This window comes from Dama dama, chromosome 29, assembly GCF_033118175.1.
Source record: "Dama dama isolate Ldn47 chromosome 29, ASM3311817v1, whole genome shotgun sequence".
NCBI lineage: Eukaryota > Metazoa > Chordata > Mammalia > Artiodactyla > Cervidae > Dama > Dama dama.
Genome location: NC_083709.1, coordinates 38667587 through 38694565, shown reverse-complemented (window position 1 = coordinate 38694565; position 26979 = coordinate 38667587). Strand labels below are relative to the sequence as shown.

The 26979-nt window shown below is 37.3% G+C and overlaps 1 protein-coding gene across 9 annotated transcripts in view; it reads right to left on the bottom strand.

Annotated features, from left to right (window-relative positions):
* The window catches only part of NFIB (nuclear factor I B), a 245315-nt gene that overhangs the window by 86239 nt on the left and 132097 nt on the right, over positions 1–26979 (bottom strand). For all 9 annotated transcript variants that reach the window (XR_009691146.1, XR_009691147.1, XM_061132849.1 and 6 more), the window contains exon 3: positions 21126–21179. Coding sequence is in view for 7 of the 9 variants with exons in the window: in XM_061132849.1 (XP_060988832.1) it covers positions 21126–21179 (54 nt within the window). In the remaining 2 variants the exon portion in view is untranslated. The remainder of the gene's footprint in view (positions 1–21125; positions 21180–26979) is intronic.

Genomic DNA, 26979 nt, shown 5'->3' with positions numbered 1-26979 from the left:
ATGTCAGCAAATTTGGAAAACTCAGCAGTGGCCACAGGACTGGTAAAGGTCAATCCTTATCTCAATTCCCAAGAAGGGCAGTTCTAAAGAATGTTCAAACCACCAGACAACTGCACTCATCTCCCATGCTGATAAGGTTATGCTCAAAATCCTGCATGGGGGCTTCAGCATTACATGAACTGAGAACTTAAAGATGTCCAAGCTGGGTTTAGAAAAGGCAGAGGAACCAGAGATCAAATTACCAACATTTGCGGGATCATAGAGAAAGCAAAGGAATTCCAGAAAAACATCTACCTTTGTTTCACTGACTATGCTATAGCCTTTGACTATGTGGATCATAACAAACTGTGGAAAACTCTTAAAGAGATGGAAATTCCAGGCCATCTTACCTGTTTCCTGAGAAACTTGTATGCAGGTCAAGAAGTAACAGTTAGAAGTTTGTATGGAACAACTGACTGCTTCAGGATTGAGAAAGGAGCATGACAAGGCTATTTATTTAACTTCCATGCAGAGTACATCATGAGAAATGCTTGGCTGGATGAGTTACAAGCTGAAATCAAGATTTCCAGGAGAAATAGCAACCTCAGATATACAAATGATACTATTATTCTGGCAGAAAGCAAAAAGGAATTAAAGAACCTTTAGATGAGGGTGAAGGAGGGGAGTGAAAAAGTTGGCTCAAAACTCAATATTAAAAAAACTAACACCCCAATGTTCATCGCAGCACTATTTATAATTGCCAGGACATGGAAGCAACCTAGATGCCCATCAGCAGATGAATGGATAAGGAAGCTGTGGTACATATACACCATGGAATATTACTCAGCCATTAAAAAGAATTCATTTGAATCAGTTCTAATGAGATGGATGAAACTGGAGCCCATTATACAGAGTGAAGTAAGCCAGAAAGATAGACACCAATACAGTATACTAACGCATATATATGGAATTTAAAAAGATGGTAACGATAACCCAATATGCAAAACAGAAAAGGAGACACAGATGTACAGAACAGACTTTTGGACTCTGTGGGAGAAGGCGAGGGTGGGATGTTCAGAGAGAACAGCACTGAAACAAGTATACTATCAAGGGTGAAACAGATCACCAGCCCAGGTTGGATGCTTGAGACAAGTGCTCAGGGCTGGTGCACTGGGAAGACCCAGAGGGATGGGGTGGGGAGGGAGGCAGGAGGGGGGGATCGGGATGGGGAACACATGTAGATCCATGGCTGATTCATGTCAATGTATGGTAAAAACCACTACAATATTGTAAAGTAATTAGCCTCCAACTAATTTAAAAAAAAATGAAAAAAAAAAAAGACAAAAACAAAACAAAAATAAATAAATAAATAAACTAACATCATGGCACCTGGCCCATCACTTCATGGCAAATAGAAGGGGAAAAGGTGAAAACAGTGACAGATTTCCTCTTCTTGGGTTCTAAACTCACTGTGGATGGTGACTGTAGCCATGAAACCAGAAGATGTTGGCAGGAAAGCTATGACAAACTTAGATAGTGTGTTGAAAAACAAAGACATCACTTTGCTGGCAAAGGTCCATATAGTCAAGCCTATGGTCTTTTTAGTATTCACATACAGTTGTGAGAGCTGGACCATAAAGAAGGCAGAGCACCGAAGAATTGATGCTTTCAAACTATGGTGCTGGAGAAAACTCTTGAGAGTTCCTTTGGCAACAGGGAGATCAAACAAATCAATCTTAAGGGAAATCAACTCTGAATACTCATTGGAAGGACTGATGCTGAAGCTGAGGCTCCAATACTTTGGCCACCTGATGCAAACAACCGTCTCATTGGAAAAGACCCTGATGCTGGAAAAGGCTGAAGGCAGAAGGAGAAGAGAGTAACAGAGGATGAGATGGTTCAGTGGCATCACCGATGCAATGGACATGAACTTGGGCAAACTCCGGGAGATGGTGAGGGACAGGGAAGCCTAGCATGCTGCAGTCCTTGGGGTCGTAAAGAGCTGAACACAACTTGTCGAGTGATCAACAACAAGCAGAATACTTTATTATGTCCTAATAAAGAGGATCATTTATTCCTTGCTTACTTATTTAGAAAACATTGTTCAGTTTGAAAGAATTCAATTCAGAAAATGACTGCAATCCAAAATACAAAACTTTGAAACTAAAAATCTGCTATACCTACAAAAGGGCCATAAAATAAACAATGGAGCCAGTACATTATGTCACTCATCACTGGCACGTGCCAGGGACCTCTATACCTCACCAGAGTAAGGGGCTCTACTGAGACAGAATGAAGCTCAGAGAAATGCGTAATTCATACCATTTGCCATGTGACTTCCTTGTGCCAAACTTCCCTGGGGCCCCTCTCCCTGGGTTTCCTGAGATCCCTAACCCCCAGATTACAACACACCCCCCTACCTGAGTCTCTATCATAGCTTTGAGTTCCAGGCCTTTTTCTCCTAATGGCTCATAAATACTTAAAAAAAAGAAGACCAGCACACAAGTTAAAAGACCCAAAAAGATTTGAAAACAGCTTTGAAAAACAAAACCTAATTTTTTTTTGTTAAATCCATCAACCACTAATGATATTATGTATTGGGTTGGCCAAAAAGTTTGCTCAAGTTTTTCTGCGACACTGTATGGAAAAGCCCGAATGAATTTTTTGGACAACCCAATAAAAGCCAATAAGAGTCAAATTACCACACAAAAGTATTTGCTTAAGTTACTTGATACCTTGATACTTTTTTATAGCTACAGAAAAAGAAATGAGGTTTTAGTTGATTTGCCTAATAACTTGAAAACACATTCTTCAATCTTATGAGGTAGAAACAGATGAAAATCTAGGGTGTGTGTGTGTGTGTATATACATACATATATACATATATACATATATACCCATATACACATATACATACACACACACACTTAGTATTTTATTCTGCTATCAATATACATGATCCCTTTTCCAAGCATGATGCTCTCATATGCAATTTGGGGTCCCCTGGGTGCCTTTGTATAGGACGATCCATGCAGCAAGCTTAGCTTCTGCGAAGTTCAGTGATTTTAACTAGCCTGGAGCAAGTCCACTGTCTTTGTGATACTGAACAATCTCAGCTTTCCAGCTGTGAGGAGGAAAATGCTTTGCATTATTAAATTGTAGCCATATGCTGCAAAAGCCGACCTTGTAAATACGGAGAGGGAAAAGAATTTAAATTGAGAGGAAACTTCAGATGCAGGCGGTCATTGTATAATAAAAGGAACCTGAGATACCTGAGTGAAAGATCCATCACCAAACTGCCAGGGGCAGAAGGCTGAGCCATAACCCAGCCTAGGTGAGTCATGAGGGAGACTGCTTTTCACAGGGGGACTCTAGCCCTCCCTGTGGGGAACCTAGACACTCAGCAAAGAAAGTGAAACATGCTTTCCAAAATTTGACAAACTGCAACTTATTTAGGTTCAAGGCCTCTTCAGAGTTTTCTGGAAATAGGTGCAGTATAAAGTAAGTGCATGCATGCAAGCTAAATCGCTTTAGTCGTGTCCAACTCTTTGCAACCCTATGGACTGTAACCCACCAGGCTCCTCTGTCCGTGGGATTCTCCAGGCAAGAATACTGCAGTTGGTTGCCAAGTCCTCCTCCAACAGATCTTCCCAACCCAAGGACTGAACCTGCATCTCTTAATGGTCTCCTGCATTGGCAGCCAGGTTCTTTACCACAAATGCCAACCAGGGAAGTACATAAATTAAGTGCCGATATCAATATATTTTCATTTGGACTCTATGTTACCTTATGATGATATTGCTTCATATACCACAAGATCATTCTATGCAATTATAAAGTGAGCTGGGAAAAAAAAACAAAAGCTTGAGTAATTAACTATAGCCCAAGAACTAGTTCTTTCTGTCACAGCTTTTTGAAAGGAAAAGTAGTTTTTAGGTTTAAATTACAGTTGTGACTGTGTACCAAGTGGGTCTCCAACCTATACAAACAAATGTAAAGCATATGAACTTCAAAAGAGGGAAGGGAAAACACAATGGAGGCACTGCGGTCCAGCAGCTATACTAACCTGGCCATGAAGCCTCCTCCTTCACCAATGCCCTGATCCCACACCTCAGAAACTCAGCTGACATCTCTCCCCAGGCTCATTCCCACTGAGGCAAGGATTACTCGAGTCCCCTCCATCATTTCCTTACCACCTGCCCACTGCCTTGGTCTTGGCAACTACAGCTGTTGAAACATTGCTACCAGGGACTCAAGTGTGGTTTTCTTGATGCCAGGGGACCCAGACTGTCCTGCCAAGTCATCTCAACACAAAGCTTTTTCCTTTCTTTCTCTTCATGGCATACTCACCAATACTTAGACCAAGCCTCATCAAGGCCAAACTTTTCTCATCATTCACAAAGCAATGTACCGCAATAAACTGTATTATCTATCGGGGGTAAGGAAAGGTAAGGACAAAGGTGCCAATAATGCAGCAGAATTACTACTGATTTAAGGTTTTGACCCATGAAAAAAATGAGTTAATTTAATTTGCCAATAACTAATTGGGATCTTGGGCAAATCACTTAATCTCTCCACACTGTTTTCATACGTAAAGTAGAGAATTGAACTAGCCATGCAGAAGCATCAACAACCTGCTTTTTGGAGTCATGTTTCCAAGCATGTGTCAAACAAATAAATATACTGAATTTTAGTAGTAAATCACCCATTTAAAGATGTTAGCAGCTTCATGGGGGGTATAAACAAATATAGATAAAACATAAAGCAACCATCATAATACAGGTAGAGAAGCCCCACTCTGCCTGGGACAACCCAACAAGACATACGGAATGGTGTGGACATAAAGGATGAACAAGAATTTCTAGGGTGGATATGGCAGTCCTGGAAGAGAAAGGGCAAATCACAAGGAAATGGAAAGGAAAGGAATCTGGTATACTTGCATTTACAGCATTTAAAGTCATGACCTAGAATATGAGTATATAAGCAGCAAATGGATACGTAGAGGATGAGAAAGGATCCTGAGAGAGAACTTGTGGACAGTTCTAGCCAAGGGTGTCTGGGGAGATTCCAGTAGCCCTGGGGAGATAAAGGCTGGCAGAAAAGAAAAGGAATTGAACTTTGAAGTTGTTACCCAGGGGACACGGGGTCCAAAAAGTCCAAAATGTCCAACAAGAAGTTGGGCACTTAAAACATTAGGAGAGAGACCTGTTCCAAAGGCAGGTATCTAAGAAAAATGAAAGGTGAAGGAACTTAAAAGTCACAGTGGGGACTGAAAACATAGAGAACTAAAGACAGAAATCTGTTAATCAGTAACTAAAAGAAAACATTAAGGTTCCTGGATTACCAGGAAAAGGCCATGTTTTCAAGAGCACAGGCAACAAAAGCAAAAATAAACAAACGAGACTGTATCAAACTAAAAGACTTCTGCACAGTGAAGGAAACAATAGCGAAAAGGCAGGCTATAGAACGAGAGAAAACAAATACAAACCATAGATCTGACAAAGGGTTAATCTCCAAAATATATAAGGAACTCCTACAGCATAAGAGCAAAGCAAAACAAAGACGAGGGCTTCCCTGATGCCTCAGACAGTAACTAATCTGTCTGCAATGAAGGAGACCTGGGCTCAATTCCTGGGTAGGGAAGATCCCCAGAAGGGAATGGCTATCCACTCCAGTATTCTTACCTGAAGAATCCCATGAACAGGCATGGCAGGTATAGTCCACAGGGTCGCAAAAGAGTCAGACACACCTGAGCAACTAACTCATACCCAGCATAACAGCAAAACAAACAAACAAACAAGACAACTAATAACCTGATTTAAAATGGGCTAAGGACTTGAATAGCCTTTTATTCAAAAAAGATATACAAATGCCCAACGCGCATACGAAGAAAGGCTCAGTATCACTAACTGTTGTGAATCCCAAATCAAAATCAAAATAAGATCTCACTTCACATTCGTCACAATGGTGGCTCAGATGGTAAAGAATCTGTCTGCAGTGCAGGAGACCTGGGTTCAATCCTGGGTGGGAAGATCCCCTGGAGGAAGACATGACAACCTACTCCATTATTCTTGCCTGGAGAATCCCATGGACAGAGGAGCCTGGAGGGCTACAGTCTATGGGGTTGCAAAGAGTCGGACATGACTGAGCGACTAAGCACAACATTATCAAAAAATAAAAATGAGAGTAAGTGCTGTGGAGAATGTGGAGAAATTGGAATCCTTGCACACTGGTGAATGCAAGTGTGAATGCAAAATGGCACAGCCATTATGAAACACAATATAAGTATTCCTCAAAAAGTTCAAGGCAGAATTACCATATAATCTAGCAATCCCAGGTCTACGTATGTATTGAAAAGAATTGAAACCAGGATCTCAAAGAGATACCTGCACTCTCATTTTTATAATAACCAAGATGTGGAAACAACTTAAATGTCCATTAACAGATGAATGGACAAAAATATATGGTACATGCATGGTTAGTCGCTCAGTCATGTCTGATTCTTGAGACCCCGTAGACTGTAGACCTCCAGGCTCCTCTGTCCATGGGATTCTCCAGACAAGAATACTGGAGTGGGTTGCCATTTCCCTCTCCAAGGGATCTACCCTATCCAGGAATCAAACCCGGGTCTCCTGCATTGCAGGCAAATGCTTTACCAACTTAGTTACAAGGGAAGTCCATATGTTATATACATACAGTGAATACTGTTTAACCTTTTTTTTAAAAAAATATGGAACTTTTGCAGTATGCAACAATATGAATGAACCTTGAAGACATGATGCTAAGTAAAATAAACTAGCCATAGAAAAACACCTACATGAGGAATCTACAATAGTCAGTGTCATACAATCAGAGTGGAATGGTGGTTGCTAGGGGCTGGGGAAAAGAGGAAATAGGGAGTTACTAATCAACAGGCAAAAAGTTTCAGTGAAGATTAATACACTCTAGAAATGTGTTTTACAATACTGTTTCTAGAATCACTTAAAAATTTCTTAAGAGGGAAGACCACATGTTAAGTGTTCTTGGTGAACTAAATTTTTTTTTTTTAAATTAAACCAAGGGAAAGTTTTTCAGTAGCACATCATCAATTAAATCAAATGTTCAATAATATGGAAACAGGAATAGAATGGAAAGGAACCACACTGGATTCAGGTCATAAAAAGTGAATTTAATGAGAATCATTTCAAGTAGGGACAGAAGTCCAACTGTAGGAGAAGGTAAGTAGAAATTTTAATCTTTTATATTATGTCATGAAAAAGAAGAGCAAGATGGGTCACTTGGTTGAAAGGGGTTGTCTGAATGAGGGCCAAAAGATCTAATTTTTTTTAAGTAAGAAATAAGTTACCAGAAAGGAGTTAACAGAGTAAGGGAGTTATACTGACAGGACCAGGAAGAGTAAGGAATAGAGAAAATTTTCAATGGAGAGAGCTGGTACCTTGTATGTAAAGGTAAGTAGGAAGATATTTATACAAGTGAATATAAGAGACTAAGATACAAAGTGTTGCCAGTGGGAGAGTAATCTCAAAAGATACATTTGTACCCTTTCTCATGTCACTATGAAAAACTATGTAACAAAGTTTCATTCCACATTCCCTGTCATGCCAAAAGACTTAAGGAAAAAACTGACTACCATAAAACCATACTTCTATTCCGCCTTGAGACTTGAAATATGTTTCTTTTGTTTCTTTGATATAATCTCTGATATTCTATTCTTATGCATCTTATCTTGATCTGTAACTTTATGTCACCTGAAGTCTTTAGGGGAGTACGGTGTAACAATTTAACACATTTTTATTGGGATTCACATCAAATGACACCTCCTGCAGAAAGTCTTCTTGATAAACCCAGCTGCAGAGAAAGTAGGATGAAAAAGTCCTCCCTTTTACCTTTCACCAAGCACCTGCTACTTGCCAGATAAGCTCTCCCATTTAATGCTGACAACTGGCATGAGTGTGGTTGACTGTGCTGAGTTATAGAGAAGGGGGCTGATCTGGTCATGCTCCTCATGGCCCTTGTGATCACTGTAAAACTTGGAGCCTTGATCCAGGGGAAATTTGTAATTCCATTAATTGTTATTTCTACTCTGAAAGTGAAAAGTGATAGTCACTTTTTTTTTTTTTATTAGTTGGAGGCTAATTACTTCACATTTCAGTGGGTTTTGTCATACATTGACATGAGTCACTTTTAACTGCAGACACACTTCAGAAAAGTGTCTGACTCTGTGACTGCATGGACTGTAGCCTGCCAGGCTCCTCTGTGACCCCATAGACTATAGTCTGCCAGGCTCCTCTGACCATGGAATTTGCCAGACAAGAATACGTGAGGTAGCCATTCCCTTCTCCAGGGGATCTTTCCAACCCAGGGATCTGGCCCGGGTCTCCTGTATTGCAGGTGGATTCTTTAACATCTGAGCCATCAAGGGATAGGAATCGGGTGGAGAGGGAGGTGGGAGGGGGGATCGGGATGGGGAACATGTGTAAATCCATGGCTGATTCATGTCAATGTGTGACAAAACCCACTGGAAAAAAATAAATAAATAAATAAAATACACTCCTTACAACGGCTGGCAATAGTAACTCACAACTTCAAACTCCATAACACATGAGTTGTAGCACTAAGTGAAACTAGGTTTTCATGATATGTGTAAAATATTGTATGTACTTATGGATAGAAACTTTTGAGAGAACAAGGTTCATATGTAAATCACTTCTGAATCTCCCACAGCATCTAGTCTAGTGCCATATACAAAACAGATGTCCATTAAAGATCTGAGGCTAAAAATCTACCTACAGACAGCTCTTTCAAGGCTGTTTATTGTTCTTGGTGTGGAATGGTGCAGGACAAATGTCTGTCTCTACTCATATAGAGCTTAATCCATTCACACCCTCCCTGTCTCCTGGAATGTAATAATCAAATCTTAAATCAGCAATCAGGTAGCACTCAACTAGTAGTATCTGTAGCCTAACAGGGCAGATAATTGGGACAACATAGATAAATCTGCTTTCATGTCCTCATAAAATATTTCTAAATTGTCTTTTTCCTCCAAAATTAATATTACAAGTAATCATACCAAACCTATTGCAGAGGCTAGGCATGGTGCCAACTGCTATTGGATCAACTTTTGAGGAGGGGGTTGTACAAGAGTACCCATAATGCTTGGGATTCCCAGGTGGCGCCAGAGGTAAAGAACCCACCTGCCAATGTAGGAGACATAAGAAACATGGGTTCGATGCCTGGGTGTGGAAGATCCCCTGGAGGAGGGCATGGCAACCCACCCCAGTATTCTTCCCTGGAGAATCCCATGGACAGAAGAGCCTGGTGGGCTACAGTCCATTACAGTCCATAGGGTTGCACAGGGTCAGACACGACTGAAGTGACTGAGCATGCATGCACACACCCATAATGCAAACTGTCAAAATCAGTAGCTAAGAACTATGTGCCCTTCCAGACCTTTTAAAATTAGTCTGTTAACAAAACACATTTCCCATCTGCCCCTCCTCTGCTCTTGAGTTCCATCCTAAGTTTGAACATTTAAGAAATTTACTGAATGTGATGCCTTCAAAAAGTTAAAGGATAAAGAAGAAAAACTCCTCTGAAACAAAACCTGTTAGGAAAAAATCCTTTGATTTTCACACTGATTCCCATAGACCTCATTCTCAAATTACTTAAAAGCTTTACCTATAATGTGAGGTCTTACTACAGTTAACCAACCCTTTCACTGTCTTTCTACTTATGCTTTTATGAATAGAAAGCCTGTTTATAGTCTGTTGCATATTGTTAAGAGCTGAAGTTTGGAATTACTTCTATGTATCATGAAATAGTGCATTTCCCACACCTATTAAAACAACAACAACTTGATTCTGGTGGATATGATCAATGAGGATATAAGAAGGAATGGGTATGAACTTATAAACTGAGGAGTGAATGGACTATTATTAAAAAATCAGAGTAAATATTTCCCTTTCTCTGATTTTAAACATGAATGATATTCTAAAATAAAACATGCTCTGAGGTTATTTAGAACCTATGGTAATATTTCTGCCATCATATGCAAACAGCAAAGAAAAATGCTGCATTATCTCTGTAACTATTAAGAGAGTATTATTTGTTCCAAATGCTAAATTTCGACAAAAACAAAGTGAGAAGTCAAATATAGGCCCTAGGGATCCCTGTAGATGATAACTACAACTGCAGATGCTAGATTTCTTGATAATTATTTGGTTGGTTTCATTAGTTTCATGACAACCCTTTGGCAACTTCAATCTCAGTATCAATAAAGTTGAGTAAGGGAGAGATGAACCTCAAAAAACATTTGATTTAAAAAATTTCTTAAATGCAAAACTAGCATATTATTATAGTCAATAGATACTACTGTGGACCAAAGGAAAAACCAAAGAAAAAGTACCTTGAGACATATGAAAATGAAAATGAAACACACCAAACTTTATGGGCTGCAACAAAAGCAATTCTAAGAGGAAAGTTATTGTGACAAACGTCTAACTCAAGAAATAAGGAAAATCTAAAATAAACAACCTAAATACACATCAAGGAATTAGAAAAAACAACAAATGAAGCCCAAAGTTAGTAGAAGGAAGAAAAAAACAGACTAGAACAGGAATAAATGAAATAGAAAGTAAAATGACAATAGAAAATACCAAGGAAATTAAGAGCTGGTTCTTTACAAGATCAACAAAATTGACAAACCTTTATCTAGACTCACCAAGAAAAAAAAGATACATGCCTTCACTAAATAAAGTCAGAAATGAAAGAAGAGATATTACAACTGATTCTACACAAATACAAAGTGTCACAGGAGATTACAATGAACAATTATACTCTATGGAATGAACAACTTAGAAGAAATGGATAAATTCCTAGAAACATACAACCTACCAAGAGCGAATCATGATGAAATAGAAATTCTGAACAGACCAACTACTAGTAAGGATATTTAATCAGTAATCCAAAACCTCTAAAGAAAAATAAAAGTTCTGGACTTCAGTGAAATTTTTTTGGATGTGTATTTTATTGTTTAGAAATTTCCAACAGAGCAATCATCAAGTACCTTTGTCAGGAGATGTCTACAAGAATCTAGATTGGAAAATGAGGACAGGCAGGACTGTCAGCTCTTCCTGCAAATCCACACAACATTGAAACAAACAGCAAGCCTTGAGGTATAAGGTGATGAGGTGCAAGACACAAGGTCTACCTAGCATCCTCCACGTGTGTGCAGACCTAGACGAACAGTAGAAAACTTTACAGATGTAGATTTCAAGCACAACCCCAAATCACAAATGACTTTCTTTGGCAGTGCCCAACCAAGACACCAGAATACAATCTGCAGAAAACCAAATCTATCATGATCAGATATTCCCACCTGAAAACAGTTAACCTACCAAGAATTCAAAAAAGAATCAATACAATCCTTCTCTAACTCTTCCCAAAAATCAAAAGTATGTACAAACTCATGAGGTTAGTAATACCATGGTACCAAAATTACAAGAAGATGTCATTACAACAATAAAAAATTATACACCAATATCCCTAATGTACATAGATTTAAAAAACCCTCAACAAAATATTAGCAAAACAAACTCAACACCACATTAAAATTATACACCATGATCAAGTAGGATTAATTCAAGTGATATAAGCATCATTCAATAACCACAAATCAGTCAATGTGATATACCACATCACAAAAGGAAGGACAAAAATTATTGGGTCATCTCTATAGATGCAAAAACAATATCTGACAAAATTCAACATCCATTCATGATAAAAATTCTCAACAAAGTGCATACAGAGAAAATGTACCTCAACATAATAAAGGCCATATATGATAATCCTGCAGCTAATATCACATTCATTGGATATTGGAAAAGCTGAAATTTTTTCCTCTAAGATTATGAATAAGACAAGGATCCCCACCGGCTCAAGTTTTATTCATCATAATATGGGAAGTCCTAGCCAGAGCAATTAGAGAAAGAAGAAGAAATAAACAAAAGGCATCTAAATTGGAAAGGAAGAAGCAAAACTGGTACTATTTTACAGATAGCATAATATTTTATATTGAAAACCTGAAAACTCAATCAGAAAACTGTTAGAACTAATAAATGGATTCAGTAAAGTTATGGGACATAGAACTAATACTCAAAAAACTGTTGCATTTCTATATATATTAATAATGACCAGAAAAACAAATTAAGAAATAAGAAAACAATCACATTTATAATTACATAAAAAAGAATAAAATATCTAGGAATAGATTTAACAGAAGAATTGAAAGAACTCTGTGTTGAAAACTATAAAACATTAATGAAAGAAACTGAAGAAGACACACATTAATGGCAAGATGCTCTGTGCTCAGGGATTATAATAATTAATATAATTAAAATGTCCATACCACCCAAAGCAATACATAGATTCAATGCAATCCCTATCAAAATTTCAATGGCATTTTTCACAAATATAGAACAAGCAGTTATAAAATTTCTATGGAAGAAAAAGAAATCCCAAATAGTCAAAGCAGCCTAGAGAAAGAAGAACAAACCAAGAGGCATCTTATCCTGATTCCAAACTGTATTACAAAGCTATAGTAATTAAAAGAGTGTGGTATTGGCATAACACAGACCTGTAGATGAGTGGAACAGAATAGAGAACCCAGAAACAAACCTAAACATACAATATCAATTAATTTTTAACAGTATGAAAAGGCAAAAAGGTAGGACACTGGAAGATGAATTCCCAAGGTTGGTAGGTGCCCAATATGCTACTGGAGATCAGTGGAGAAATAATTCCAAAAAGAATGAAGAGACATAGTCAAAGCAACAGTACCACCAGTTGTGGATGTGACTGGTGATGGAAGCAAAGACCAATGCTGTCAAGAACAATATTGCATGGGAACCTGGAACGTTAGGTCCATCAATCAAGGCAAACTAGAAGTGGTCAAACAGGAGATGGCAAGAGTGAATGTTGACATTTTAGGAATCAGCAAACTAAAATGGACCAGAATGGGCGAATTTAACTCTGATGACCATTGTATCTACTACTGTGGGAAAGAATCGCTTAGAAGAAATGGAGTAGCCATCATAATCAACAAAAAGAGTCCGAAATGCAGTACTTGGATGCAATCTTAAAAATGACAGAATGATCTCTGCTTGTTTGTTTCCAAGGCAAACCATTCGGTATCACAGGAATCTAAGTCTATACCCTGACCAGGAATGCTGAAGAAGCTGAAGTGGAATGGTTCGATGAAGACCTACAAGACCTTGTAGAACTAACTCCCAAAAAGATGTCCTTTTCACTATAGGGGACTGGAATGCAAAAGTAGGATGTGAAAAAATACCTGGATTACAGGAAAATTTGGCCTTGGAGTACAGAATGAAGCAGGGCAAAGGCTAATAGAGCTTTGCAAAGAGAATGCACTGGTCATAGCAAACACCCTCTTCTAACAATACAAGAGATGACTCTACACATGGACATCACCAGATGGTCAATACCGAAATTAGACTGATTACATGCTTGGCAGCCAAAGATGGAGAAGCTCTACACAGTCAGCAAAAACAAGACTGGGAGCTGACTGTAGCTCAGATCATGAACTCTTCACTGCCAAATGCAGACTGAAATGGAAGAAAGCAGGGAAAACCATTAGACCATTCAGGTATGACCTAAATCAAATCCCTTATGATTATACAGTGGAAGTGACAAATAGATTCAAGGGATTAGATCTGATAGACAGCGTGCCTGAAGAACTATTAATGGAGGTTCATGACAATGTACAGGAAGTAGGGATCAAGACCATCCCCAAGAAAAAGAAATGGAAAAAGGCAAAATGGTTGTCTGAGGAGGCCTTACAAATAGCTGTGAAAACAGAGAAGTGAAAGGCAAAGGAGAAAAGGAAAGATATACCCATTTAAATGCAGAGTTCCAAAGAATAGCAAGGAGAGATAAGAAAGCACTCCTCGTGATCAGTGCAAAGAAATAGAGGAAAACAATAGAAAGTGAAAGATTAGGGATCTCTTCAAGAAGATTAGAGATACCAAGGGAACATTTCATGCAAAGATGGGCACAAAAAAGGGCAGAAATTGTATGGACCTAAGAGAAGCAGAAGATATTAAGAAGAGGTTGCAAGAATACACAGAACTATACAAAAAAGATCTTCATGACCCAGATAATCATGATGGTGTGATCTCTAACCTAGAGCCAGACATCCTGTAATGTGAAGTCAAGTGGGCCTTAGGAAGCATCACTATGAACAAAGCTAGTGGAGGTGATGGAATTCCAGTTGAGCTCTTTCAAATCCTGAAAGATGATGGTGTGAAAGTGCTGCGCTCAATATGTCAGCAAATTTGGAAAACTCAGCAGTGGCCACAGGACTGGAAAAGGTCAGTTTTCATTCCAATCCCAAAGAAAGGCAATGCCAAAGAATGCTCAAAGCTACCACACAATTGTACTCATCTCACATACTAGCAAAGAAATGTTCAAAATTCTCCAAGCCAGGCTTCAAGAGTACATGAACTGAGAACTTCCAGATGTTCAAGCCGGGTTTAGAAAAGGCAGTGGAACCAAAGATCAAATTGCCAACATCTGCTGGATCATCAAAAAAGTGAGAGTTGCAGAAAATTATCTACTTCTGCTTTACTGACTCTGCCAAAGCCTTTGACTGTGTGGGTCACAACAAACTGTGGAAAATTCTGAGAGATGGGAATACTGGACCACCTGACTTGCCTCCTGAGAAATCTGTATGCAGGTCAGGAAGCAACAGTTAGAACTGGACATGGAACAACAGACTGGTTCCAAATCAGGAAAGGAGTACATCAAGGCTGTATACTGTCACCCTGCTTATTTAACTTATATGCAGAGTACATCATGAGAAACGCTGGGCTGGATGACGCACAAGCTGGAATTAAAATTGCCAGGAGAAATATCAATAACCTCAGACAAGCAGATGACACCACTCTTACGGCAGAAAGTGAGGAACTAAAGACCCTCTTGAAAAAGTGAAAGAGGAGGGTGAAAAAGGTGGCTTAAAACTCAACATTCAGAAAACTAAGATCATGGCATCTGGTCCCATCACTTCATAGCAAATAGATGGGGAAGCAATAGAAGCAGTGACAGATTTTATTTTGGGGGGCTCCAAAATCACTGCAGATGATGACTGCAGTCATGAAATTAAATTTTCTTCTTCGAAGAAAAGTTATGACCAACCTAGACAGCATATTAAAAATCAGAGACATTACTTTGCCAACAAAGGTCTGTCTAGTCAAAGCTATGGTTTTTCCAGTAGTCACATACTGATGTGAGAATTGGACCATAAAGAAAGCTGAGCACCAAAGAATTGATGCTTTTGAACTGTGGTTCTATAGAAGACTCTTGAGAGTCTTTTGGACTAAAGGAGATCAAACCAGTCAATCCTAAAGGAAATGAGTCCTGAATATTCACCGGAAGGACTGATGCTGAATCTGAAACTCCAATACTTTGGCCACCTGATGCAAAGAACTGACTCATTTGAAAAGACCCTAATGCTTGGAAAGACTGAAGACGGGAGAAGGGGATGACAGAGGATGAGATGTTTGGATGGCATCACCAACTCAATGGACATGAGTTTGAGTAAACTCCAGGAGCTGCTGATGGAAAGAGAGGCCTGGCGTGCTGCAGTCCATGGGGTCGCAAAGAGTTGGACACGACTGAGCTACTGAACTGAACTGAACTGAATTTTTAACAGAGGGGCCAAGAATATACAATGGGTAAAGGGCAGTCTCTTTAATAAACTGTACTAGAAAATTTGGACAGCTAGATGCTAAAGAATGAAACTGGACCACTATCTGATTGTACTCAAAAACTAACTCAATGGATTAAAGTTCTGAATGTAAAACCTGAAACCATAAGACCTCTAGAATAAACACAGTAAACTCCTTGATGTTGGCCTTGGTAGTGATTTTAAAATCTGACACCAAAAGCAACAACAGCAAAAAAGAATAAACAAGTGGGACGACATCAGACTAAAAAGCTCTGCAAAACAAAGGAAACCATCAACAGGATGAAAAGCAACCTACTGAATGGGGGTAACTATTTATAAATAATATATCAGATAAGGGTATAATATCCAAAATATATAAAGAAATCATACAACTCAATAGCAAAAGAATCAAAGAAGCTGATTTAGAAATGGACAAAAATCCTGAAAAGATGTTTTCCAAAGGAGACATACACAGATACATAAAAATATGCTCTATATCATTAGTCACCAAGGAAATGCAAATCAAAACCACAATGAGAACCTTGAACTTGTTAGAAAGGCTATTATCAAAAAGAGAAGACAAGTGTTGGAGAGGATATAGAGAAAAGGGTGGGAATGTAAATTGGGGCAGCCACTAAGGAAAAGAGAATGGAAGTCACTTGAAAAATTAAACATAGAAATGGATATGATCCACTGATTCTATGTCTGAGAAAATGAAAACACAAATTCAAGAAACACACACTCCCATGTTCATTGCAACATTATTTACAATAGCCAAGACAGAAAAACAACCTAAGTCCATTGATGGGTACATTAATAAAGAAACTGTGATACGTTTGTGGTACACACATAAAATAGCATATTATTCTGCCATAAAAAACCAAAATCCTGTCATTTGGGACAACATGGATGGACTTGAGGGTATTATGCTAAAATGAAATATGTTAGAGAAAGGCAAATACTGTATGATCTCTCAAATATGGAATTTATATAAACATAAAATAATGTCTTAAATTCGAGATAAGCATAGTGCTAGTTAATAGATACACTTTATTTAACTTATTCAATTATTTATTTAGTTACATTTTTATTTCAGAAAGGATATAAGGTGACAAACTATTTGACATTTACTCAATATATGATCTTAGTTCCCAGAGATTTTGCCAAACTACATGCAAAAGCACCTCACAAAACAACACAAGCATCTGACAAATTTTGCAAAAAAGAAAAGTAGGATAAGTCCATGGTCATTCTAGGTAAGAAAGCTCTGGTTAGTGATACTTAGAATGCTTCATAAGTTCTCAATATAGAATCTGCAAAAAGTGTCCTAGGATTCAATGTTTCCTTGTTATATTTCCAAGAGACAACTCCCCTCAAACCAACACTCTTTCTGAACTCCAAAATGAGGCATCCACTTCTAGCTGACTGAGGGGCGAAATCCAACTTTTACATTGTCTTGTTTTTCTTGGAAAGCAACTACCCCAGGACTGGGCAAGAGACTGAGATTGGGAACTCTAAAAGCTCACAGCCCAAGGAATATAGAGACACAAAATAATATAGTACGTCGAAGTTCATTTCAAAAGAACATAATCCAATCACACACCTTCTAAAAGTGAAAGTGGAGGTTTTAATCATTCGAAATAAAATTAGGGCTGTGTCTAAGTTCCTTAATTAATGGTTTATTTTCCTTTGGTCCACAACAGTTGTTTGCTATAGTTGAGATAGGACTCTTGCAGTTCTATTGCTTAGAAGGGATTAATTTACTGTTCAAAAAGAAGCATCTAGATATAAACATACAACTTTTGACCCCCAAATAAATAAGAAAAATGTGAATCATACAAAAAATGAAGTAGTCTAGTGTTTCTTAACCAAAATAATACTGTCGTGTCCTTGGACGAAGTCATACTTTTGGGCACCTTATCCCAGGAAAGATTATGGTGCCCATCCCCACTATGTAACAAAGAATGAACACAAAACATTAAATCACAAAATATTGATGGTATAAGGAAATACTACAAAGACTAATTAACTTATTCAAGTATTTCTATAGTTCCATTTTTATTCCAGAAAGGATATAAGGTGACAAATTGTTTGACATAAATAATGTTAAATAATACATTATTTGTACTTTTAAATAATAAAAAAATATTTTATTATTTAAAAAAAAATAGAAACAATCAAGATAAAACATCTCTATTTTTTCTCAATTAAAAAACTACTTAAATGCATTTAAAAATAGTAAGTATCAAATATTCTTCCTCCCCCAAAATGTATAGCTTTTGTTCAAATACCTGTGACTAGTTTGCTTACTAAATACGGATCTCAAGAAGGCAACACTAAACACTAGTTTTAGTTTTAAAAACTAAAAGCCTATCTGTAGACTCCATACTACAGTGTGAAGAGCTTCAAGGTCATGTTTCAGAAGTTCTTCTGAATCAGCAAGGAAGTGTCTCCATGTCAGACAGTCATGTCTGATGCTGGAGAAAATCCAAGCCAGAGGGATGCCCCATTTGTGGGAGACTTGTGCACCTGCACTTACAGGAGGATTGGATGTGATTTCCACCTTCATGTCAACAGAGGGAAACAGATTTCAAAGAGACTTTACCTTGAAAAGATCTTGAATTTTTGCCATCTCTTCCCAAGTTGTTATGCAATAAACACAGAAGTAGAAGGTAGCAATGTCCAGAGGTTGCTCATCTTCCAGTGGAAAACTACCAGTGACAAGACAGTGCTCCCACTCAAAGCAATCTTTTTCAAAAGTTTACTTTCTCTTTGTTACAACAATACAAACAGCAAAGTGATCTGACTGTTTCATTGCATATGGTAGTAAATTGAATTTGCCCATAAAAATATGGAGCCTTCTTCTTATACTAAATTTGAACTTCGGAGATTTCCCACTTCAGCCAAAGCCAGAAAGCAGCTGAACAGAGGCTCCGAGAGATAAATTATGCTCTAAAAATACCAAACAGGCTTATATTTATGAAAAGAGTTTATAATAATAAGTATAATTTATCCCTATTGATTGCAAAACAAAAATCTTAATAAGTTATGATTTTTTTCACATTTCCAATTAGAAACTATTTAATATTCCTAGCAACTTGATTTATTTCAAGGTATTACAGACAAACTCTTACTTTTATCAAACAGAATTCCTTCATAATCTCTACTGTTAGACTAAAATATAATGATACACAAAGCAAGTTAAAATGATGGAATGCTTCTGAATCATCAAAATCTAATTTTATTCCACTTAATTTTGATATTTTGTATGTTTTATTATAGTCTATCTCTGAAAAAACTGGTAACCAATGTACAATTTACATGTACAAGGTATTCAAGGAATCATAGTATGCATTTACCTACAACATTCCAATCTTAAGACATAGTTCTCAAAAGGTTGATTTCTAAGGAAAATTTAATAGGAAAAAAAGATAGAGATGTTTCATCTTGATTGTTTCTGTTAGCCATATTATATGGAAACAGATACATTAATAACTGCTACACTGAATGCAGTAAAGGAAAAATTTAAGCAAGTTTCTCAACAAATACTGAAAAATCAAATTCTGTCATTGCATAACTATTCTGAGATTATTCATTCAGCTCAAGCACAGAACATTTTTAAGCGAGCATGATTCTTTCTGTACATGTTCAGAAATGCATTTCAAACAATAACAGCTTTATTAATTTCAAACCAAGCTGTCATTCAAATGCAAAGAACATATCCTTTGTTTAGTCTGACTTACAATACTTATCAACTCTTTTTCTAGTAAAGGTTTTCCTCCCTCCCAGTTCTTTGCAAAATGAGTAACGAAGTTTTTAAAAAATGTTTGGATACAATTCACTTTTGGTTATCATGCTACGCAGAGGAAATGTTAGTCAACTAAAAAGAAGAAACTTTGGTAACGAACACACTGAAAGCTGGCAAGTTTTCTCCACTTTAGGAAATTTCTGACAAAATTTACTATATTCTAAATAATTCACCTTTGTGGTCTCATCCACACACAAAAATAAAATAATCAATTTAACTGGAAATGTCATTTAAATTCTTTCAGTTTTTAAATGTTTTGTTAGCAATTTGTAGTCATATTAAATGATTTTGATGAAAGCAAAGAAAAATCAACTTTATACATTTTAAACTATAATTAGAGATTTTTTATCTTTGAAGGATATACTACTTTTGTCATATAATATGATTCTGTGCAATATAGAAGAAGTTAATATGTTGGTGAAAATTTGTTTCCTAAGATAAAAATAAAGAACAAAATGTAGGCAAGGAAGAATCCTGCCTTCAATCTTTCAGGAAGAAAAAATGTATTAACTTTGTATCTTTACTTATGTATTTACTTGCTATATCTTTCTAATATCATTTTAAAGCAAGAATGTTCTGACATATTTTTTTGTAATTTTGAGGATTTTTCAGGTATTTCAACTTCATATTAGCAAAGTATTATTATAGGAAGATCAAGCAATTAAGGACCTAAAACTGGGTCGACCTGTGGAAACTTTTATCATTAACTTTTATAAATCTGGGGTTTATTTTCAATGAACAGACACATGAGATCCTTTGGGGACGTGGAGGGTATATGTGATTGATTTGAATTTTCTTTTTTTGCTTTTGTTTTGGTTACGTTATTCTTAGAGCATTCTTTTACTAAAGTCAGAGGTACAATTAAAAATCTTATAAGATTAAAATCTTAGAAATTCTTCTTTGCACTAGTTTTTACTTCATGAGAAAAGATACTACTCTTAAATCAACATCAAAATTCTATGTCTTCAAACTTAGGGAAAACAAAATCATAAACACAGTATGATTTCTTATAAAAGCCATTTTTAGATCTGAAGCAACTTCTGAAAACCAAGAGAGTATTGGGCATATATTACATAAAAGGAAAAGCCTGATTTTCATTATTTCCTGATTCTGGGACTTCTATTAAGAACCTTATGGAATAAAAACTCATTTGCAAAAATCCCTCATGAAGACATAATCAACTACCACCAGAGCCCACCTTTTAAAGTAATGAGATTTGATAAATTATAATAAGAGTATGAAAAGTTTTACTTTTTCTTGTGCATTTTAAAAGAAAGACTAGAAGGCTTTTTGGCTTTTCAAACCAGCAGTGCCTTTTAGCACCTGAAGGATACACAACTATAAAATACATGCATATTCATTTTCAAAGAAACACCAGCAAAAAGTAAAACATTAGTGATTAGGTACATACTGATGACGCCAATGTGGAGGTATTTGCCACTGTGAAGGGTCTGAATAGAATCACATCTTGTCCCGATCATACCTGCCCTCCAGAACAAAATAGGCAGCTGACCAATTAAGGGGTGTTTATCTATACAGTGGTACCTTTGTTCTCCGACAATGTCAGACTGCAAACGTCCTGGAACACATATTTACCTGGAGGATTCTTGGCAGGATCATTGTGGCTTGGACTTCCTGATTGTCCAGAATCTGTAAAGAAATCACAGAAAATGTTTTCTTTTTAATTTGTTTTGAAAGAATTTCACAATCCTCAGAAGGACTTAAAAAAAATTTTTTAAGGTAGAACAATGAAGTCGAGTGTTTAAATAAAGTATACTTTTCTAAGCCTTTCAGCAGCAATATTTTATTTATTAAACTACATGAACATCTGTAGAAACATATATATATCTTTGTGAGAGGAAAAAAAAATGTAGAGATCTATAATATCCATAAGGTAGGGAAAGGCTTTTTTAAAACAAAAGGTCTGGCAACAATGCCACTGAAGGTGATTTGAAGGCTGGGCCTGTCAGGAGCAATATGAAACAAATCAGATACCTTCCCTAAAAATGCAATTTGAGTGCAGTTAAACATGCTTTTTTTAAAAACCTGAAAGTGTTTTTATCCAGAGTAAAAATACACAGAAACTAGAGTCCATTTTTCCAGGATTTCACGTGCATACACACATATCCACTCCAATAATCCCCCAACCTACTGGATCCAGGCCCAGATTTGACTGCATCCCATAATAGCAATCGATTTGCAAACACCAAGAAAAGCATAAATTACTAGGTAGAAACCAACATGGCTTTGTGGAGAGTAAATTGTTGGATCAATTTAATTTCCATCTGTGATAGACAGACAGACTCGGCAGATAAGGAGAAAGAGATCGATGCAGAACATCTGAATTTCCTATCCCACGTTATTCCTCATTGATGATACAGAAAGGAACAGAGAAGCTACAGTACTGTTAGGAAACACGCCTTCCTAACTCATCTGACACTGTTGTGTTTGGCTCACTCCTCTTTCCTCTATGTCCCCTCTGCATTCATCTGTGTCATTTGCGCCATATTATTATACACTTACTTGCAAGTTGCTTTGTAATCTTCTTTTATTGGTTCTAGCATTTAGTTTTGTCTCCCCAACTAAATTGCATGCTCCTAAGCAGAGGCAGAGATTCTGTCTACTTCTTTTGTGTCTTCCTCAATGTGCTGTTCACGGCTGTGAATGCACTGCGCTGGATGGCTCAGATTCAGCAGCTTTCTCTGCTTGCCTAGGAAAGGCAATTTTGAACTTGATACTGAATTTCAACAAATGTGACAGGTGGCCACAGACAAAAGTCTCCCCAAACCTGGCCATTACACCTAAGACAGGGATCCAGTCTTATTTAAGCAGAAACATCTTATGCTGGTGTTTTTCAGCAGGGCTACTCTGCTCTTCCATTGAAGTTATTAACATACTGCAATTGCTCCTTCTACTATTAAATGCAAGGACACCCTTTTGACTTCCTTTTGTATAAAACTTGGTTATTTATTTCTGCCCTTCGCCTCATGCCTGCTAACTAGATTTAATACTGAAATCAGAACTGTTCCCATTCTTCCCATATCTTTGCCTTTTTTCTTTTTCTTCTCCCTCCTTTTTTTTTTTTTTTTTGCCCTAGAACACTTTTTATAAAATCTTAGTAAATATATTTAACGATTCCCACATTATCCTCCAGTTTATTTCTAATTTTCCCAAATGGAAAAGAAACCAGTTAAGGACTACTCCTGCAGTCTGAGTTCTAGCTAGAGTCGTCTCCAGACAGTCAAAGAGAATAAGATTCTCTCCAATAAAGGTTTGTCTCATCTCCCATGAATTCTATTAGTTTTTCTGGTTTTGAGGCAAGACTCAGTGACTTCTAACTAAGGAGATCAATCTTTCTCTTTCTTTCTGCCCATAAAAGATGGCACAATATTGGCTACTTTCCAGGCATGGAGTATGATAGCTACATTAAAAAAAAAAAAAAGGATATAAATTACACGATTTTGCTATAGCCTCAGCTATTTCTGCCTGGAGTTCCTCTGACAAATGTCCCTCAGAATTGATACTACGTTCCAGCTTAATTTCTCAAGTGACTCTAACATTTGGAGAAGTTTCTACTTACATGGTGTACCCATTGACCAGGGCCTCCCTATGTTTTATGTTTAATAAAGCTACTTCACATTTATGGAAGTCTACTTCATAAAGTAGAACTCTTCACATTTATGAAAGTCTAGGTATTAATCCCTCAAGGAGGTTAATGCCATCTTCATGACAACACAATGGTAGGCAGATTAAGGCTGTCTATCTGCAGGGGATAGGAGCTGTATACTTCAGGTGAGCCTCAGCAGGTTTAGTTAACCCAGTTTCAAAACAGAACACAAAATTCTTTCCCAACATCTTGTTGCTGAAGTTTGGACTAGTAAAGAATTAAGGTCTCTTCCATTCCTAAGAAAGTATTCCGTTAGAACAGCGACACACCCTGTTACCACAATAGTCCATTTGGAAAACTCTATTTCTTTCTGCTGCAAATTTCCCTTTTCCCCCATTTGCAACAACTGCAAACAACAGCTTCTTCAACTGAAAAAAAAATGAAATTTCTTAAAAAAAAAAAAACAAACCCACAAACATTTGAGGGAAAGCTGAAGTAGACCCTAAATTTGAATCGTATACTTGCTTTTAACAATGCCACTTTCTAAAATAATCTGGCATTTACTGACACACAATGACAGATTTTTCCCTCATATTCCAACGTCTGTGCCCTCTCATGAAGTAAAATAGTGTAAGTGGGATCCCCAGAACACAGAAGAGGCCCCCTCAAGGAGTGAGCCGGAGAACACTTCCTTCTCCAACAGAAAATTCTAACTCTAATCTATTCTTAACTCTTATGTCACCTCATATCGGTGGTCACTTAATTCCAACTGCTGGAAAACGAAGTAACCAGGGAGTTGCAGTTGGCAGAGAAACCAAAGATGAACTGTTATTGTGGTTAACTTCAGAGAAAGAATTACTCAGACCACATCTAAAACCCTTCCAATCCACCACCCAGGTCAAATTACTCTATACCCAAAGGTTTTCCTTAACTGCTTCCACCATTTGTTCAAGTTGTGTGTGCGAATGTGTGTGTACCCACACTTCATGGGATTCATATGAATCCCAGCTCTGCCCCTCAGTAGCAGCATGATCTTATTACTTAACTCTTAGGGTCTTCATCTTTAACTATAATACTACCTAATTTACAGAATCACTGCAAAGATTTTATTATAAAAGCATTAAGTACTGGTCAGACACCTCTTACACAATTAGTTACGTAAAAGATATTATTAAACATAAAAAGGACACATTCAAAAAATGACTAATATTTTTAATGGACTTTCAGGAAGAAAGGGAGAAAAGGGATATGACTAAATCTGTCCATCCCGGTGTCAGCATCTAAAATTGTCTGTGTTGAATTAACTGATGATGGGCAAGTGCGTGCTTCTTGAAGCCCTCTGTAAATACCCTGGTCCCACTCTCCCAAAAAGGGAAGAAGGTACTGCTGCTATTTCGAGGCTCTCAGGGAGCTGTCATGCTCCAAAGGCAGGAGTGAAAATTACGTCTTTGAAGAAGGAGGGTGGACAGAATGGGGACTGTGAACTGACCAGCACACTGAGTCTTGAGATATTGATGCCGTGAAGAAAAAGAGAGGGAAAGGGCTCTTGAAGGCAGCTGACTCGAACCAGTCCCATCAATCCTTTCACATTTTGTTTTCTCTTCCTTGATCTCAATCTATATCTTTTACACTTCTTTGCCTCTTTCTGACTTGACAGGATGTAGGACCGAAATACATTTTGTATTACATATAAAACTCCTACCACTCAGTCTTTGTGCTTTAAAAGTGTGAATTAAACACAATATATTTCTTCTAGGAATAAAACAGTTAATGAAGCCATTTCTAAATTAATGCTTTTTAAACAATCAATTTCTCTTCTCCCAAATTAAAAATTTCAGGACTAAGAAAGGTTCTCATCTACACATGACACTTATGAACTTTCCTTCAATCCTTTTATCCACTCCTTTTTAAAAAGCAGCCAATCTTTCATGCTCTTCTACTATCTAAGCCTCACCTAAGAAGTAACCAAGTTTCTCTAATGACTCAATTTTGTGGAAAATCCTGGGATACTTAAGTGATCTAAATGACTTGTCCAAAGTTACATGGCAACCACTAAAACATGAGTTCTCTACATGGGCCACCCATTAAGACACCCTGCCTCTTGAGTGGTTATGAAGCAATCTCATAATCAGGCAAAGCCAGATGACATTTCACACAATTAAAGATTTCTGGGAACTTTACACTTCCCCTAATCTCCCTCCTCCCCCATCATTTACCAATATATTCACAACCTCCTTCAGAAATTTTAAAATCCTTAAAATCCCTACACATTTTTTCTAACTGAAATTGTAAATAATTATTACTGTCACTGATGTCCATACACTAACTGATGCTTTAAAAAGAGGCTAGCTTTAAATATATTTAGCTTGGATTCTCATTGCCTAACAAAGGAAGTTCTAGTGTCCTACTGATAATCTGGTGGAAGTCCAATAAAATGTTTGTTAAATATACAAGATAAATAAACAATGACCTGTTAAATGTTTGTTACTGAGTACTAACTTTCTTGGGGTGGGGGTGGGCAGAGGTGGAAGGGGATGAACTCAGTTATTTGATGTGCTTGGATCATCTCAACTGTGAAAGATATTTTTGAAGGTCATTCACGTAAGCCTCAATTAAATGAGAATCAATAAGGTTTATGGAGTACCTTCTGTACTCCAGTTACTGATTTTGGAACATAATGAGTTCTCCATAATATGTATTAAATTTCCATTTAATTTTCATTATTGACCTGTAAAATATTGTTTCAAAAAGAAGAATATATACTCTACACCTTCTAGAAGTTCAGAGGCTGCTCAGACAGAAATGCACAATTTTTTTTTAAATGCACGCTATGATAAAGAGATATATGCGGTTCTGTGCTCAGTTGCTCAGAGTCGTGTCTGACTCTTTGTAGCCCACCAAGCTCCTCTGTCCATGAGGATTCTCCAGGCAAGAACACTAGAGTGGATTCCCATGCCCTCTTCCAGGATAGGAGCTATAAGTGAGTGTATATCAAGAGGAAATCATTGGTTCTTCCTATGATGGATAGGTAAGGGCATGTCATAAAATATATCAGAGGGAGGTGACCTCAGGAACTGGGTCTTGAAAAATGAACAGATCTCACATCTTTCTAATACATATTCCTCTTTACTACCAAGCTAATCTCTTTAAAACCTAAAACTGCTTAAGCTTCTTCCCTGCTAAAATTCTTACATGTATTCGCAATACATAAGAGAAAAAAATTCAAAAACTTTAGGATGCCATTCAAGGCACTTTGATCTGGCCCCTACCAACACCTGGGTCACACATTAGCCTTTCAGTTCCACATGTGCCACACCCTGATTGGATGCCCCTGAGTCTTTGCACATGGGATCTGTCTTTATTTTCCCCTAAATTCCTCCATGTGAGGACATTCCTTTCAGATTCTGAACTATATGAAGGCAGGGCTACTGCCCTGCTTAGCTTCATGGACCTAATCTTTGCTATAGTGTCTCACAGACGTGTTTGTCAAATTAAGAGAAAACGATTTGTCTATAAACTACAGAGATGCACAAAGAAGAAAGACTACAATAAAAGAAGAAAGACTAGGCCTGCTTCCTCAATGCAGAAACATCTAAAAATAAAGGCTGTAAAGGAAATTATTTACAAAACAGAAAGAGACTCACAGACACAGAAAACAAAACTTATGATTACCAAAGGAAGAAAAAGTAGGGGAGAGGTAAATTAGGAGTTGGGATTAACAAATACACACTACTATATATAAAATACATAACCAACAAGGACCTATACCATATAGCACAGAGAACTATATTCGATATAACAATCTACAATGGAAAAGAATCTGAGAAAGAATATGTATATGTA